General features: G+C 52.3%; 1 protein-coding gene across 1 annotated transcript in view; it reads right to left on the bottom strand.

Annotated features, from left to right (window-relative positions):
- Nucleotides 1-18262, bottom strand: part of SEMA3E (semaphorin 3E) — a 256562-nt gene that overhangs the window by 6295 nt on the left and 232005 nt on the right. Inside the window, exons 12-16 of the mRNA XM_062179183.1 lie at nucleotides 17954-18045; nucleotides 15323-15364; nucleotides 13574-13740; nucleotides 9464-9531; nucleotides 7953-8092 (exon numbers count right to left, since the gene is read on the bottom strand). Of these exons, the coding sequence (XP_062035167.1) occupies nucleotides 7953-8092; nucleotides 9464-9531; nucleotides 13574-13740; nucleotides 15323-15364; nucleotides 17954-18045 (509 nt within the window). The remainder of the gene's footprint in view (nucleotides 1-7952; nucleotides 8093-9463; nucleotides 9532-13573; nucleotides 13741-15322; nucleotides 15365-17953; nucleotides 18046-18262) is intronic.

Raw genomic sequence — 18262 nt, 5'->3', positions numbered from 1 at the left:
GGCTTTGGATCGGCACAGCTCCCGCCATTGCGGCCATCTGGGGAGTGAACCATCCGATGGAAGACCCCTCACTCTCTTTCTCTACCTCTTCCTCTCTATAGAGCTGCCTTTCAAATAAATAAATAAATCTTAAAAAAAATAAGCAAACTCCCAGATCCAAAATGCCTCTAAAATACATCTACTGAGGCCCTGGGAGAATCTGCCCCGTGTGTTCTCACACACAGAACGTGTCCTGCAGGCGACAGCTCACGGCCACTGAGGCTGGGACGCCAGGAGTGTCCCATCAGCTGCCCGTGGCGTTGAGACATCGTGGCCCCGACACGCTGCTCTCTGCGGGTGTATCTTCACGCAAATGTCCATCTGTGCTGTGTGGAAGACCACAGAGCCATGATGTCCACGGGAGGAAGGGGAGTGAGACCGTGAAGGAATCAGCAGTTTTCTTCGTTGCTGTGTGCCTGTGTCCTGGGCTGGCTGCATTTCCCACGTTCCCGGTTTAATCAGAGGCCTGAAGTCAGAGTGGTCTCGGGGGAGACGGGAGACAGAGCCTGGCTCCAGAGACCCAGGACGATGGGTTTAATTTTAGGGATACTCGGGCTTTTCTTGGAACATTAACACAAGGGAGTTCCGTTTGAAACCCTGATCCATTTCTGTTCTTCCTGCCCCAAAGTTGCTTTCTGGCCTCTGGTTCTATGATCAGGTCACTCTTGCAGCCCTGGAGAAAGGGCTGACCTGCTAGTTACTCCAGAAGCAAGAAAAGAACTGGGATAAATACGAATATTTTGTGTCAAGGCTGAAAAAACATGAATTCTGGCCGGCGCCGTGGCTCAACAGGCTAATCCTCCGCCTTGCGGCGCCGGCACACCGGGTTCTAGTCCCGGTCGGGGCACCGATCCTGTCCCGGTTGCCCCTCTTCCAGGCCAGCTCTCTGCTGTGGCCAGGGAGTGCAGTGGAGGATGGCCCAAGTGCTTGGGCCCTGCACCCCATGGGAGACCAGGAGAAGCACCTAGCTCCTGCCATCGGAACAGCGCGGTGCGCCGGCCGCAGCGCGCTACCGCGGCGGCCATTGGAGGGTGAACCAACGGCAAAAGGAAGACCTTTCTCTCTGTCTCTCTCTCACTGTCCACTCTGCCTGTCAAAAATTAAAAAAAAAAAAAAAACACACGAATTCTGAATGTCAGTGGTTGTAAAGCGTTTCTGGTTTAGAAAAGAGAAGCGTTTTTAAGAAACTGAACAAGACGCCGGCGCCGCGGCTCACTAGGCTAATCCTCCGCCTTGCGGCGCCGGCACACTGGGTTCTAGTCCCGGTCAGGGCGCCGGATTCTGTCCCGGTTGCCCCTCTTCCAGGCCAGCTCTCTGCTGTGGCCCGGGAGGGCAGTGGAGGATGGCCCAAGTGCTTGGGCCCTGCACCCCATGGGAGACCAGGAGAAGCACCTGGCTCCTGGCTTCGGATCAGCGCGGTGCGCCGGCCGCAGCGGCCATTGGAGGGTGAACCAACGGCAAAAAGGAAGACCTTTCTCTCTGTCTCTCTCTCTCACTGTCCACTCTGTCAAAAAAAAAAAAATAAAAAAAAAAGAAACTGAACAAGAAATTGTCAGACTACCACAGAGATGTTTCAGACGAGGCACAAGTTCACGCCAGGACACGGTGTGCGCGTGTGGAACGTGCCCTGTAGGACACCGATGTGGACGGTGACAGTCGCCGGCCGAGGACTTCCTGTCGCGTAACACTGGTGAGGGCTGTGAAACGGAATCTCTAGAAGGGGCGGAGGGGAAGGCTGAGGTTGCTCTTCATCGGCGCACCGACCGACGGCCAGGCTAAGCGCAGCGTACAAAGGCGTCACTGTGTGCTCCGTGTTCCCTATGCTTTGTTTTTATAGGAGAGGACGGCTCTTGCCGGACTGGGCTGGCACTAAAACCAGGTTTTAACTTGGGCTGCACGAGAGTCGTCAGGGATGCGACGAGCTGTGCTGGCGAGGAGTCAGCCACGCCTACCAGACTTCACGGGTGTTTAATCGACTCTGATGGACGGCTGCTTCCCAGGGAGGCGGTCTGAGAGCGGAGGAGACGGGACACCTTGTGGCTCAGATTAAAACCTACAGTGGAAGTGGGGAGATTTGATGTCGGCGCACACGTCCTCTTGGATTTCCTGTAATCGACACGGACATCCGCGCAAGCCCACAGGAGCCGTAACATTCCTCATGTTAAAGTGAGACCCATTACACCTTCCCCCAAGCAGAGTCTCTAATGCAAGAGCAGGGAACACCAGGCAGGATGCTGCCTGCCCTTGGTCCCGGGGCCTGTCAGTCACGGTGGGGTCCGCCCACTCCAACAGGTGCAGGCATGAGCCCTATTTTACGTCTCCTGGGAGTCACCCCACACCTCCCATAAGGGTAGATTTACATCCATTTTTTCAGCTGACTCTTAAAACCCAACCTTCTTTACCGTGTCTCTGGGGTACACCGCGGTTTTGTCGGCTAATGACGGAAGAACGCAGTCCGAAAGAGTGCACGTTAGAGGACATCCACCTGGTTTAGTTTCGTGGAAAACTCTGAGCCGTGAAGTCGCACGAGCACCGAGCCGCGGCCTGCCTTTTCACCCGAGGGTCTCTCTTCTACGAGGCGGGGATCTGCGAACAGCGCCGCTCACTGCCTGAGGCTTTGCCTTTCCGTGCAGAGCTGTGTAGAGAATCTTCTGGGCTTTGAGAGTCCTGTGCTGCAGGGATCCAGCTGCGCAGCGCCCGAACAGCCCCAGACGCCTGGGCCACGCCTGGGCCACGCCTGGGCCACGCCTGGGTGTGGTGGTTTTCAAAGACCATTTCCTTCACAAGAGAGACGGAGGGTCAGCCTTGGCCTCCGGCCCGCAGACCATCACCTTCCGCTGTAATTCCCGGCCTGGTCAGCAGGATCTTATTTTCAGGGTAAAAAGAGCATCTCGCAAACCTAGCTGCGAGTCCTAGGGAAAGGAGGAATTATCGCCCAATCTCAAAAGTAGCTGTAAGAAGTTGGTTTTCCTCTTCATGGTAACTGAAAATTGTAATCAACCAGTACACATTGAAATTTAAACAGTGCATAGTTAGTATTCCCTCCTTTTCTGTTCTCAAATGCACTGTTTTTGCATTTTAGTCTACAAACGACCCCTTTTGTACTTTCCCCTTTATTGCTATCTGACGTGCTCAATATTGTTCTTCATTAAAAGGATCAGATTTCCATGGCTGGCGTCGCAGCTCACTAGGCTAATCCTTCGCCTGTGGCGCTGGCACCCCAGGTTCTAGTCCCGGTTGGGGTGCCGGATTCTGTCCCGGTTGCCCCTCTTCCAGGCCAGCTCTCTGCTGTGGCCCGGGAAGGCAGTGGAGGCCCTGCACCTGCATGGGAGACCAGGAGGAGGTACCTGGCTCCTGGCTTCAGATCGGCACAGTGCACCGGCCACAGCGGCCATTTGGGGGGTGAACCAATGGAAAAGGAAGACCTTTCTCTCTGCCTCTCTCTCTGTCTAGGATCAGATTTCCCTGTTCTCCAGAACATCCGTTCTGTGAACGCAGGACATGGCAGGGGCTCAATCAATCCGTCCGAAGTGACAAAACATTCCTGTGGCTGAAGATCCACGAGGACGAGGACGAGCCTCGAGTCTGGCAGCTGCCCGGGCTCAGACGACAGTGCACCACGCCCGAGATCCTAAAGCCAACGGGCCCGGAGCGGAAGCCTGGAGAGCCACTGGGGGTAACAACGACTCCTATAACTCAAGGCACCGACTTAGCTTATGCCTGGAGTGGGCTCCGTTCAAATTCCGGGCAGGGGACGTGTGTTTGGAGTAGTGATTCAGACACCACGTGGGATGCCTGCACCCCAGATTGGGTCACCAGGGTTCGGGGCCCAGCTCCACTGCTGACGTCGGCTCCCTGCTGATACAGCCCCTGGGAGGTAGTGAGTGACGGCTCAAGTACTTGGGTCTCTACCACCCCCGTGGGAGACCCAGATGAAGTTCTGGGTGCCTGGCTTCAGCCTGGTCCAGCGCCAGCGAGTGCAGGCATTTTGGGAGTGAACCAACAGATGGAAGGTTTGTCTCTTTCAAATAAATAAATAAATTGCTAAAATAAAAAGCTTGAATTATGGGCAGGTCTTGGACTTGGGGACATGAGGAGTCATGCCTTTGTCCCCAGAGCTGCAGTCACCTAAATTCTGATGAGGAAAAATCCACGTGGTCAGATCCCGATGACGACAGAAGCCTTTTCCAGAAATCAGATTCTAGTTCTGCTGTGAACAGTTCCTGGTTTGCTCCGTGTCCCTACGTGTCTGCAGCGGTATCAGGACTTCGCTTTCAGAAGGTTTTGTGGCTTAGTAGAAACATTGTAGACGCCTGGACCTGAATCCGCCTTGCTCCCGGTGAGCAAGCTGCAGAGTTACTAAGCGCTGTGTCCTCAGTGACTTCTTCCCTAAGCCATGCGCTTATGGTACAAACGGTTACTCGGGAAGACGCACACCGCACTGTCGGGGATCAGGATCAAGCCTCAGGCGTGTTGCCGGCTCTGAGCTTCAGTTGCTGCACGTGTGAGATGAGGGTAACATCTGGACGCAGCTGCGGGATCCGGGGGTAGCGAGGTCCGGCCGCAGCACAGGTGCACGCTGAGGGGCCGCCTCAGCTGCCAGGTCCAAACTATTGAGTCTCTTCCCCTCAGGACAGCACAGCTGATGCTCGCGTGCCACCTGATGTATTTACATTTCGTGCATTTACAGCAGCTGCTGAGAAGGTCCTAACTACCCGGATCTCCCAGCCCAGGAGACGGCCAGAACAGCAGGCTTCTAATAAATATTTACTGGATTAATAGCACGTGCAGAGGCTGTGTTCCGAGGGCTGCGTTTCAGGAAGTGGGAGGCCAGGAAGTGCACGCCCGAGGCAGCTGCTGTGCCTGCCTAGGGACCAGCTTCTCGGCTGTCCAGCAACGCGGTCACGCAGTCTCTAAAGATTAACTTGAGCAAAAATTGTATTCATCCGAATCTGGCATTTCTAGGTCACTCCAGTGGGCTGTTTGGACTTGAATGGGCAGAAATTTCCCAATCAAAAATTTCATTCCATTAGGAGGGAGATGCAGATAGATATTCTATGGCATGATAACTTTTTTTTGATTTATTTTATTTGAAAAGCAGAGTTAGAGAGAGAGAAAGAGAGAGAGAGAGAGAGAGGGAATCTTCCATCTGCTGGTTCACTTTCCAGATGGCTGCCATGGCCAGGCTGAAGCCAGGAGCTTCTTCCAGGTTTCCCATGTTGCTGCAGGGGCCCAAGCACTTGGGTCACCTTCTGCTGCTTTCCCAGGCACATTAGTAGGGAGCTGGGTCAGAAGTAGAGCAGTTGGGACACAAACCGGTGCCCATGTGGGATGCCGGTGATGCAGGTGGCGGCTCTACCGGCTATGCCACAGCGCCGGCCCCGACCCGCCAGACCTGACAACCTCATGACATCTCATGGCTGGAGCATGGGAGCCAGTGACACCCTGACGGCCATGGGCAGGGCCTGGAGGAGGTCAGGATCGGACTAGTCCCGGTAAATGTCCTTTCCAGAAGCCCAGGTTAGATCATACAGGGATTAAAGGTCTCGTGGTATGGCACATAGGTCACATAAATGGTGGCAACGCAAAACTGATCTCGAACACAGCACGGGGCTCCCAGGCCAGGCCTGCTCTGCTTGCGCCGGGTCTACCTGTAGCTTTTGGCGACGTCTGCAGGTGTGTTTAGGACGGCGACTGGATCCCGACACACACTGCTGTGTCTACAGAGACCACGCACCATCTGACGGCGCTGTCACTCTTAATGCAGCAGCAAATGCAGGCTCCCCAGATGGTCACATCTGCCGGGCAGGGAGATCTGAGCAGGGCAGAGCCCCGGGAAAGTGGAGACGGAAGTCGGTGACCCGAGGACACCGATGGATGCAGCGTGTCGGAAGGGTTTGGTAAAGATTTCCGAACGAGCAGACTACGGCGAGGTGCAAATCAGAACCAGAAGATGCGGCGGGAAGAAAGCCGCAGGTGGGAGAACGACTTCTCCTTCTTCTCCCTCTTCTGCGAGTTCTCCTTCGCCTCGGGGAACCGAGAGGGCCCAGCCCCTCGCTCGCCCTGCGGGTTTCGACAGAGTTTAGGAAGCCGTGTCTGCTCAGGCTTGAGCAATGGAGAACCCTTCACCCGGAACCAGCGACGCCACGCACGGCAGTGCGCCACGACGTGCTGACACGGGTTTATTCTCACGGCATCACAGAAGGTCGGGGCACTGTCGTGGCCTGGCTGCAGCTCCGCATTACTGCAGGAGCCTTTGCCATCCCGACGTTCTGCGTCTCTAGCGACGGTCCTGGGAACCCAGCAATTCCAAACTTAGTCACCTCCCAGAAATGGCCACGTGATGTTAGACCGAAAATATGTGGGATCTGTAGTTTCACCCCGGGCCAGAGACAGGAAAGGCACAAAAAGCCAGAGCGCTCTGCATCTGGAGTCCACAACTTCAGCTTCCCGTGACACAGGCTAAGTTCCAGTGCCCAGGTGAGAGGAGACGTCCACGGTTCCCTGCCCATCTGATAGGCACCTGTCAGTTCTCCTCTTGCCCTCGGCGGCTCTCCAGAATTGCTTTCCCTCGCCCAACTCACAGCCCTCTCTTCCCCAGTGGCCCTCCCTCCGAGGGTTGTCGTGCTGTCTCCCCCAGTTTCCCTCTAGCTGCTCTCATGATGGTCTTGCTCCTGCGAAAACCCACATCAGCATCAACGACCTGCCTCTGTGCTCTGTGTCCTGGACCACCCGCCGTGTGCTGCCAGCTCCAGCTCGCCACCCTTGCCCCACCCCCCGCCTCCACACGGGTCCGCGAGAGCCCTGGGCGCGGCCTGTCCAACCATCTCTACAGCAGCCCGAGTCCCTGTCGCTCACGCGGTCTCCACTCCCGAAACTGCCCAAGCAGGTGAGAGATACGATGCCTTGCCTTGGCTCTCAGGGGCTGAGAACCTTATGTCTGGGCCTCGTATACGATGCAGAGCTTTAGGTAGTACAGCCGGTCTAATGCTGTTTTTTTTTTTTTAACCCCATGAGTATTGTCCACACGTCTAACACATATGTGTTAATGGTGATCGTGTTATTTCTCTTCAATACTGCCTTGGGTGGTCCAGTTTAAAGCTACTGCTTTGACAACATGATTAAAATTATGATGGTATAAGTACCTTCTGAGTAAAAGTTCAAATGCCAGTATACAAATTCTCGACATATAAAAACACACATATAACATATATATAACATATAAAGGGTTTATCTACATATCTATGTGAGCAGGTGCAGCCATGCATCGCCTAACAATGTGGATACGGTCTGAGAAGCGTACTGTTAGGGGCTTGCCCTTTCGCGTGAACACTGTGGAATATTCGTACACAAACCCAGAAGGCACAGCCTGGCACAGCCTAGTGCTCCCCTGGCCCTGATGAAGGCCACCACAGGAGAAGAGATGAAGCCCAGGAGCAAATGAGGCGACACAGAGACACCGCAAACGCAAGGTGCGTGAGGCCGCTGCCAGCTACCACGACACGGGTTCCCTTTGTAAAAGGAGTACGCACTGAAGTAATGCCGACAGCGATGGGAGCGCATAGAGCGGCATCGGCGTCACTGTCAAGTACACGCACTGGACCTGTGTGCCTGGCGGCGCGGGGGCGTGGGTGCCGTAGCGTCACCACAGACACACGAGGAGCGCATCGCACGGCCGTCGGAGGGCCAGGAGCTTCAGCTCCGTCATTCCCCCCTCCCTCCCCGTGCTGGCCCTGTCCTACATCTGGGCCAGCTGTTGACCAGAGCGTCATCGTGTGGTGGGTGCCTGACATGTACAGCGTGTGAACGTGTGTCTGTATTCTGTGATGAACACGGGTAGTGGAACACCATCTGTGTGCGGATCACACACCACATGCCGACCAGCGCGCGGTGAGCGTGCAGCCGGGAGTTACCTCCTCCTTCCTCGCCTCGCGCCCTCTCTGCACGAGCCAGACGACTTTCACCTGCGGAGACCGCGGCGTGCATTCCAGCAAGGTGCTGTTGTTCTCTACGCCGTAGGCCAGGCGCTCTTCCGTCCGGCCCAGCGCGTCCCCTGCAACGGGCAGAATGACGTCAGCCTCGAGGCGCTGGCACGTGGCTGCTAAAACTGCCCGTGTCCAGATTCCCGCAGCAACTAGCTCTTACTACTTGCTGACGTGTGCACAGGGTCGTTTCAGAGTTACTCAGGGAGAATGGCATACCATGATGCGGGTATTAGACGGCAACCAGGAGTAGGTGGCTGGGAGGGTAGACTCCCAGCGCGGGACAGTGAGGACTGCCAGACGTGCACCTGCGTTAGACTCACCGGCCACACAGATGGATGTGCCACCCAGCACACGAGGCGCTGGGTCATATTCAAGGTCACAAACAGTAGCCAATGAAAGCTGACGTGGCCCTACCTAAACACTGTGTGTGAGCTCTTGACAGGGGATTGCCCCTGACAGGCGTGGCCTGCCGCAGGGAGGAGAGAGTATTGAACCTGACGAAGGGCTCCGTGCACAGAGCTTGGTCATTATCATCGCTGTCTGGGACCAGGAAGGCGCTCCCTGACCTTGAGCTCAAGTTGGCTTGCACACAAGTATACCCGACTACAGTAAGCAATAAACACAAATGGACTTGTGCTTTCTTGTTTTAACCAAGGTAACTTTAAGAACTAGATTCCAGGATTCAGCACCCCCTGTCCCCCACCCCAGCCCTGTACCTGCGCCCTTCGCACCTTCCAACCTGACCCCCATTTCCCTAAGGGGAAGGTGCTGCCTTGTGTTTGCCAGTATTCCCGGAGGCTGGAGTCCAGCTCGGACATGGAGGCCGTCTGGGTTCGGACCAGCTGAGGCTGGACCACGGTCTCTGGACCTGATCCTCACCACGGCGGTCTCCCTGGCATAGCGCCCCTGCTCCTGGAACCTGCTGCCGAGCCCAGCAGAGCTGGCCCCAGAAATGTCGCCAACCCCATCGCCCAGGATGGGTCAGGAGAAGGCTTCTCCTTCCGCGTGAACGTCCTCACCTGCGCCTCGAGCTAGAATCTCCTCATCCTACAGCCTCACGCTCCCTACCAGCACCCGCACCCCACCAGCCTCTGCTTACTCCCCCCCAACCAGCCACACAGCGCAAGCGTCCACTTTATTTCACTCCAAATGGCTGCCCGTATCATCACCCCCGACCGAGCCATTGGCCCCGGGGTGCAGCACCCTTGCTGTAGCAGTCACGTGTTTTGTGGTCCACTGGCCAAGCTGGGTGGTGGCTGATGACACCTGTTTTCCTAATAGAGGGCACCCATCAAGTCCACAGGACTTAACAAGAAAAGACACGACGTCCACTCGCACCCTTCTAGTGTGCAAAGAGAACAAGGGCTCTGCTGACTAAGGAGAGACCTGCTCGCCCCTGGGCTCTGCGCACCGGCAGCTGCCGGCCTCCCGGGACCTACCCACGAACTGCTGTCCAAAGCACTGCTGAGCCGCGTTGCCGTGCCGCACGTCCTGGCGCCGGAACCTCCTGAAACAAAGCAAAGGAGGTCAGAGGCCCAGACTTCGCCCACTCCGTCAAGGCTCAGGCTCGGCCTCTCACGGGAGACAAAGGGAAAGCCAGGCCCGCGGTTCTCCCTGCTCTTCAATAGTAAGACCAGTGCACCAGCGCTCCTTAGATGTTGGCCTGGGTTTCAATTCCAGATCCCTTAACAACCTGACGTTCCTCTTTACGTTTTGTCTCAACTGAGTTCAGCAAGTCTGCTGGTTTGGCATGAGCTGCTTGGGCTGCAGGAGATGTGTGTGTAGATAAAGACCATGGGGTTAGAGACAGGAGAGTTGAGTACAAAAAATTATGAAGTTCCTATATATATATATATATATATATATATATTTTTTTTTTTGACAGGCAGAGTGGATAGTGAGAGAGAGAGACAGAGAGGAAGGTCTTCCTTTTTGCCGTTGGTTCACCCTCCAATGGCCGCTGCGGCCAGCGCATCTCGCTGATCCGAAGCCAGGAGCCAGGTGCTTCTCCTGGTCTCCCATGCAGGTGCAGGGCCCAAGCACTTGGGCCATCCTCCACTGCCTTCCTGGGCCATAGCAGAGAGCTGGCTTGGAAGAGGGGCAACCGGGATAGAGTCCGGCGCCCCAACTGGGACTAGAACCCGGTGTGCTGGCGCCGCAAGGCGGAGGATTAGCCTGTTAAGCCACGGCGCCGGCCTTAAGTTCCTATATTTAATACAGCATCTGAATCAAATGGTTTTTTTCTAGCCGTAGCGATCAGTCAGTACAAAATAGTTTTCAATCAAAGGAGGTAAATTAAAAATACAGACAGTCTACTCTTTTGTTCAGGTATATGATTTAGCAAGTGTACGCCCTGGTGCCAGCGCTGTGGTGTAGTGGGCTTAGCCTCTGCCTGTGATGCTGGCATCCCACATGGGCGCCAGTTCATGTCCCAGCCGCTCCTCTCCCATCCAGCTCTCTGCTGTGGCCTGGGAAAGCAGTGGAAGATGGCCCAAGTGCTTGGGCCCCTGCACCCACATGAGGGACCTAGAAGAAGCTCCTGATTCCTGATTTTGGACCTGCTCAGTTCTGGCTGTTGCAGCCATCTGGGGAGTAAACCAGAGGATGGAAGACCTCTCTCTCTCTCTCTCTCTCTGTAGCTCTGCCTCTCAAATAAATAATTTAAAAAAGAAAAGAAAAAAGAAAAAAGAAGGTGTATGCCCCTATTTAATGTGGTAGTATGCTGTACTTTTTAAAAAAGATTTATTTTAGGGGCCGTGGAAAAGAAAAAAACACTTTCAAACTGGCTTCGAATTGGCCCAGCTCCAGCCAATGAGGCCATGTGGGTAGTGAATCAGCACATGGAAGATTTCTGTCTGTAACTCTGCCTCTCAAATAAATAAATCTTAAAAAAAAAAAATTCATTACCACTACCACAAGCCTAATACAAACCCTGTGATTCCTAAGCATTTTGTGCAAGGTTCAAAAACCTTTTGTTGCTAAGCGCAATGAAATAATTTTTATTACTTTACAAAATTACCTTCCCACCCTCAGACGCTGCTCTCCCCTGCTGAGCCGCACACGTCAGTTTTCCCTGCTCATTCTGTGCCGCCCCATGACAAACAGCGCCCTGTCACTGTGATCTCCTAGTCTCTACCCTCCACATTCTAACAAAGATTTCACTTTGCTAAAAAAAGGATTTATTTATTTATTTATCTATTTATTTAAAAGGCAGAATCATGGAGAGAGAGAGAGAGAGGGAGAGAGAGAGAGAAGGAGAGAATCTTCCATTGGTTCACTCCCCATGTGGCCAAAACAGCCAGGGCTGTGCCAGGCTGAAGCCGGAGCCTGGGACTCCATTTGCACCTGCGGCATGGGTGCAGGGGCCCAAGCCTTGGGCCGTTTTCTGCTGCTTTTCCAGGCCATTTGCCGGGAGCTGGTTCAGAGGCGGAGCAGCTGGGACATGAACTGGTGCTCATATGGGACGCTGGTGTTGCAGGTGGTGGCTTAACCCTCTGAGCCATGACGCTGGCCCCTCCACCTTCAAGACTGTACTCAAGTACTGTGAAACTCTGATGATCAAATCAACGATCACGTGTGCTGTACTTAGCCCAGCACCGTCTGCATGGTGAGGCACTGCCATCATCATTCACAATTCCATTCTCTACGTTAGCTTCTGATTTCCTGCAGACATGGGGCTCTGGCTATTTCTCCATTCCTGCACGTGGTACAGCCAATAGCTTAGCAGGTGAATAAGTCACTGATCAGTGCTTTCAAATCATAATACAGCTACATTCTTTAAGAATTGTTTTTGGGGGCTGTGCTGTGGCACAGGGGGTTGACGCCCTGGCCTGAAGCACTGGCATCCCATATGGGCACCGGTTCGAGACCCAGCTGCTCCACTTCCAATCCAGCTCTCTGCTGTGGCCTGGGAAAGCAGTGGAAGATGACCCAAGTCCCTGGGCCCCTGCACCCATGTGGGGGACCTGGAAGTGGCTCCTGGCTTTGGATCAGCACAGCTCCAGCCACTACGGCCATCTGGGGAGTGAACCAGCAGATGGAAGACCTCTCTCTCTCTCTGCCTCTCCTCTCTGTGTAACTCTTTCAAATAGGTAGATAAATCTTAAAAATAATTGTTTTTGAATATCAACAAGCACTTGTATAAAATCAATGCCCTTGATCAATTCAATACAATCAGTAAACTTTAGTTCAGAAATGCCTTCTCAAAGTGTCATCTATCAGTTTACTATCTTATTTTTTAAAATATTTATTTATTTATTTGAGAGGCAGAGTTACAGAGACACACACAAAGAGATCTTCCATTTGCTGGTTCGCTCCCCACATGGCCACAACGGCCAGAGCTGGGCCAATCCGAAGCCAGGAGCTTCTTCTGGATCTCCCATGTAGGTTCAGGGGTCCAAGCACTTGGGCCATCCTCCACTGCCTTCCCAGGCCATTAGCAGAGAGCTGGATTGGAAGTGGAGCAGCTGGGACTTGAACCGGCCCCCATATGGGATGCTAGCACCACAGGTGGGCTTAACCTACTGGGCCTCAGCGCTGGCCCTATTCTCTCCTTTCTTTAAAGGAATCACTGAATTGTTCATTTAGCTTGGGTCAAATTACCAAAAATTCTGAATTACTGAAGTCGTTTTTAAAATGAGATTCTACAGTATATGTGAACTTTGAGAAACCACAATGCCACTAAATTGGGTCCAATTAGTTTCTGAAGAAAGCTTGAAGTAACCCCAGTGAGATGGTAAGAGTAACGCAGTTCACACATACTGCTGTTCAGCAGGGTCTTCCACACAGCTCTGTGTTTGCTCCACTTTGTCATGGTATCCAGATCGTGAGAAATCTATAGGAGGGAAGAGCGTTTCCCTTCTGTTTCCCCAAAGCAGACACAAGGAGGAAGACACCCTTACTTCTTCAGCGCTCTCTGCACCGTGAGGCCTCCTGTTTAAAATCCTGGACAAGAGCCTTTGGGAACAAATGGCCGAGACCTCCCACCTGTAGGCGGCCAAGTGTGCAGTCTGTAAGGGCCGTTCATTTGTGCTGTTGACCCACACGTTTCAGGAGTCACGCAGGTCACACGCCTGCCTGGGAGTGAACATATTCTCTTTCAAAATGAAATAAATGAAGAGCAGCTGTGGGGAGGACAGGCCAACGCAGGCAGCATCTCGGTTTTGTGTGTTTGTTCTCCTTTGAAGCCTGCAGATCCTTCAGGCGTGCGGCTCACTGTGTCCACATGTGGAGCTGATCTAAACTGGTCTCACGTCTCGCAGCAGAAATTTCAGGAGCGGGAGGAGCTGACTTAGACCTGGGAGGGCAGATCGAAGCCCTGGCATTTCGGCTCCAGGCCCCAACCATAACAATTCACGCAAAGAATTTTCAGGAAGACTTCAAGTTTTCAAAGCTTCTATTACGAACAAAATGTGACGATGGTGACTTGCTTACATGCAAAAAGCACGGCTGATTTCACAGAATGGGAGCAAAGAGAAATCACCACGCACACACCAGACATTAGGGTTTTCCTCAACAAAGCAAGGATTCCATCCAGGGTTCCATCTCACCTTTTCGCGTGGGTGCCCGTCGGGTAGTACCGGGAGCAGGCTATGCCGTCCCAGGCGCAGTACGGGTCCCGAGCCAGGCAGCAGTCGGCACACGCGCTCCCGTACATGCCACAGTGATGGAATCTGACTTGAGCCACGGCAGAAGCGGCTCCCACGTACAGCTGTTGCTGCAGAAACCAGAGAGAGGCCATAGCAGAAACGGACAGAACTCGCGCTGGGTCGCAGCACCCACATCGCCCCCTCTCCGCACAATGACCTTGGTGAGCGTCCAGGAATCACACCGGCCGCTCAGGGCCGGCCAGGTAATACCGACGCTCTCATCCCTCCCGAGTTCTGAATACTTCCAAAGACTCCAGTGCAAGCGTGAAGACAACCTCACAAGAATGCACAAGCTGTCTATTCTTTTATTCGTTATCTGGGCAGAAAGACTTGTACCAGCTAACCCGCTCGGTCTTTCCAAGGGAACATCCAGTCAGACTGAATAAATAAAAGTTCTTTTAAATATCGCTAAAGAAAACTTAGAGGCGTATATATGTGTGTATATGTTCTTTAAGTTTATGGGTCAGACGTTCATATTAGATATAAATCTAATGAGGTGAGTTATATATAGGAGTTAGTATGATGTATCTGTATACCTATGTAGTGATGTGAGATAAACTATGATACTTTAAGTGAAAAGCACAAGAGGCAGAATTTTGCTATCATTATGCCTCCGCTGGCTTCAACATGAAAGGTTATTTATAAATAAACACGCAGCAAGTGCAGCAACTGCTTCTTCAGAGGTTGACCCTAAACTCCGATTCCAGGGACGACGTGGGAGACACACAGGGCTCACGGCACACTCTTGGATTGTCACAGTTACTACTATCTTCGCAAAAGCGGTGACAAGTAAGCAGGGAACGATGTCCCATTGTGACTACGGGAGTCACACTACTGCCACCCTCTCTTCTATGGGAATAAAAAGTGGAGACGTCTATTGAATAGAAATCGCTGGAGACCTTTCTCAGGGTCAGTCAGCAGGTGCAAAGCTTCCATCAAGAAGGATGTGTGAGGACACTGCAAAAAGTTCACAGACAAACGGACTTAAGAGGCCGGGGGCCGGGGCTGTGGTGCAGGGGGCTAGCCGCGGCTTCTGATGCCGGCATCCCACACTGGAGCGCCAGTTCAAGTCCTGGCTGCTCTGCCTTCAGCCTAGTTCCTTGCTAATGCACCTGGGGAGGCAGTGGAGGACGGCCCAAGTACCTGGGCCCCTGCCACCCGTGTAGCAGACCAGGATGGAGCTCCCGGCTCCTGGCTTTGGTCTGGCCCAGACCTGACTGTTGTGGCCATTTGGGGAGTGAACCAGCAGAGGGAAGATTCTCTCTCTCTCTCTTGCTCTGTCTTTCAAATCAGTAAACAAACAAACAAATAAATCTTTTAAAAAGAGAAGTTACTTTTGGTGTAAACATTTGAAATCTGTGCGTATTTTGCGTATTTCTGTAATAACATGTACTTCCCTGGAACTTTGTGAGGACCCTCATGGAAGCTCTGAGAGCTGCTGTACAGTCTCTGTCCCCGCGGTCAATGGTATCGCGTGGTGTCCCTGACACGTTGTTCTGAAGGTCGCGCTCACTTACACGTTCTTACAACAAAGTAAAATGATGACAGAAAGCTGTAACTCACTTACACATCATCACACACACTAACACTCTTGCATCCTTGGATCCCAGCTCACACAGAGCACACACACACATACACACACAAACTTACTCTCTTAGAGGAAATCTCCATAGAAATAATAGGAACGGGATCCTGAAATAAAAAAAAAAGTTTCATTTAAAGAAAGGAAATATAGGAGTATCTACTTTAGTGTGGTTTTAAGTCACCTGACTCCTACTTACATATGTGAGTCAAAACATAGCTTTAAAGAAATTCTTCGTAACACAGTGGATAAGAAAGCAGTGGATGGATAATCCAACTGGTTTGCTGTCTGTCTGTGGGACACACTTTTTGCATTTACATTTGAACATTACTCATGCTTTAGAAACTTAGGCATCTTTAAATAAAATAATGTAGCCAGAATGTTCTTCCTAGCAAAGCAGCTGAGATGTGAGAGCTGTGCCTCTGACTAGGCAGGGCTGCTAGAGAACCAGGCGACCGTCCACCACTTTAACCCAGCTGAGAGGACTCCTCTCTGTGGGAATGAAGGTGTTGCATCACAGTGAGCCCAGGATTCTCTGAACAGATGGATCCGTTCACTCTCTTGGCACCGGAGCAGGACAATGGCTAGTGTGGCTTTGCGTGCCTGTGCCTTATCTGAGGGAGTTCACTGAGACCAGACATCGTAAGGGGCACCACGCACGGATCCATTCTGCGCACGGAGAACCACTAGGCAGGTGGAGTCTTCGGGAGTCATTTCCCTTTGAAGATTTATGTCTTAAATGAGGAAATTTTATCCTCCATGTCAGTTTTTTAGAAAGTATTTGAAACCACAGAGCCCTTTTACAGGTGCAGACGGTTCGTTTGCTCACTCGTTCAGGGACAGTGTTTGTTACAGGTTGGTATGAAAAGATTCGATGGCGGTTGCTGTTCATGACAACACTATAGCTGCTATGGTGCAATGAGATCTAACGTAGCAGCCCAGCGTGCAGAACACATTCTGTCTGGGGAGACAACAGGTGCTAGCTTTGTCTGGACAATCTGGCGTCCAGGGCAGCCCAGGAAGCATGTCCTGCTTCTCCTTTATAAAATATTTTCAGGGCCAGTGTGTGGCACAGAGGGTTAAGCTGCTGACTACAATGCCTGCACTTCATATGGGTGCCGGTTCAAGTCCTGGCTGCTCCACTTCTGATCCAGCTCCCTGCTAATGCGCCTGGGAAGGCAGCAGAAGATGGCCCATGTGCTTGGGCCCCTGCACCCACGTGCAAGACCTGGAAGAAGCTCCTGGCTCTTGGTTTTGGCCTGACCCGGTCCTGGCTGTTGCAGCCATTTGAGGAGTAAAGCAGCAGAAGGAAGATCCATCTCTCTCTCTCTCTCTCTCTCTCTCTCCCTCTCTCTCTGTAACTCTGTCTTTCAAATAAATAAATAATCTTAAAAAAATATTTTCATAATATCCACTACATCCTATATGGCCGGTCTTCATAATTCACAGATTCCGCTTTGCACACTTTTCTGCCTGGTACAATGTGTAACTCCAGCATCAATAGTTGCTGCATTTTTCTTTCATAGACAATGTGCATGCACAAGTCAGCAAGACGATGGGGTGGCAGGGCGTGTGTGTCCCCAGCTACGATCCGGCAGGCTGACACGGCCTTCTCACTTCAGCATCCGTCACGTCAGCAGGTGCCTTCCCCTGGACTACTGAGCGTGCATCTTCCACACCTCTGCCTCTTGTTGACGTTCTGCGGTTTGCACGGCCCCCACGCCTGGCGCTGAGATGCCCTTCAGTGTTTCTGGGCCCTAACAGCTGCGCTGTGCCCTCGGGCTTCTGTCTGACAAGCGTCATCAGGCGTGTGTCACAGTGCAGCTGGCTGAGTTCAAAGTTAATTAATCAAAAAATACACAAAATAAGATGTCTTTATCAACAAAAACCAAACAAGTTAATATACTGATTCGTCAACAATGTTGTCATCAGAAATTTGCAGGAAACTGACCCAGTGTCTCCCCCAGGGGCTGTGGGCAGTGATCACAAATTCCGTGTTCATGGTGAGCCAGCTGCTGCTGTGAGCCTGAGACCTGCCTATGCACACGCGTCTCTCACACACATGTGCAATGCCTGTAACACACATGTGCACATGACTGTAACACACATGTGCGCACAAACTGTAACACACACGTGCACATGGCTAGCACACACATGTGCACATGGCTGTAATGCACACACATGCGCATGACTGTAGCACACATGTGCACATGCCTGTAACACACACATGCACATGGCTAGCACACACATGTGCGCATGCCTGTTTTCATCAGGCCTACACTTTCCATTATCATTTCTACCTCTTCCCTTCTGTCAATTCTTTGTGTGATTAACACACACTGACAACAGCACTCTGGCCCCTGGGTGCAGACACGCCACTTGTCAGCGTGGACAGTCCCTTCGCACCAGCAGCGACGTGGCAGTGGCGATTCCGGACTTCACCTAGGGCCTCCGTGCTGTTTGGTCTCAGTCTCGGTTGGGCACGGAAATTCTTCTCACGAGAGCTGAACTGCCTTCTTCCTTTGAGAAGTCTGTGAGGGTGAGACAGAGGCGCCAGGACTGGCAGTCACTCCCGCTTGGGTTCGCTCTGACTTCACAATCCCCGCGAGGAACCCGCCGGACGTGAGGTGTTTCCTGTTTACGTCTCTTTTGCACTCTCGTCGGCACATACATTTGGGCTGCACTTTTGGCTAAAATACCTTGAATATCTGGAGTTCTTCTAGAATGACTTCTTCCATGGACTCTGTTTCTTGGTTGTAAATTGTGATGACTTTCAGTACAATTCCATTGTCTGTTAAAGAAAAACAAGAGAAAGGAGGAACTAAGTCACAACCTGGTTTTCAAACAATTAAAAAGGACACAGGGACTAAGAATTCCAGTAAGAGTTGCAATCTAGTTGCAAAAAATATTTTAACCACTGCCAGTTAAAAACCATATGACTACTTATATACTTGTATTTGCAGTGAGCAAGTTAAATTTCTATGCTTGGCTCAAACATTAGATCCAAT

Source organism: Lepus europaeus, chromosome 20 (assembly GCF_033115175.1).
Source record: "Lepus europaeus isolate LE1 chromosome 20, mLepTim1.pri, whole genome shotgun sequence".
In the NCBI taxonomy this organism is placed as follows: Eukaryota; Metazoa; Chordata; class Mammalia; order Lagomorpha; family Leporidae; genus Lepus; species Lepus europaeus.
The sequence above is the reverse complement of the archived record's forward strand: the minus strand, read 5'-3'. Positions and strand labels throughout refer to the sequence as shown.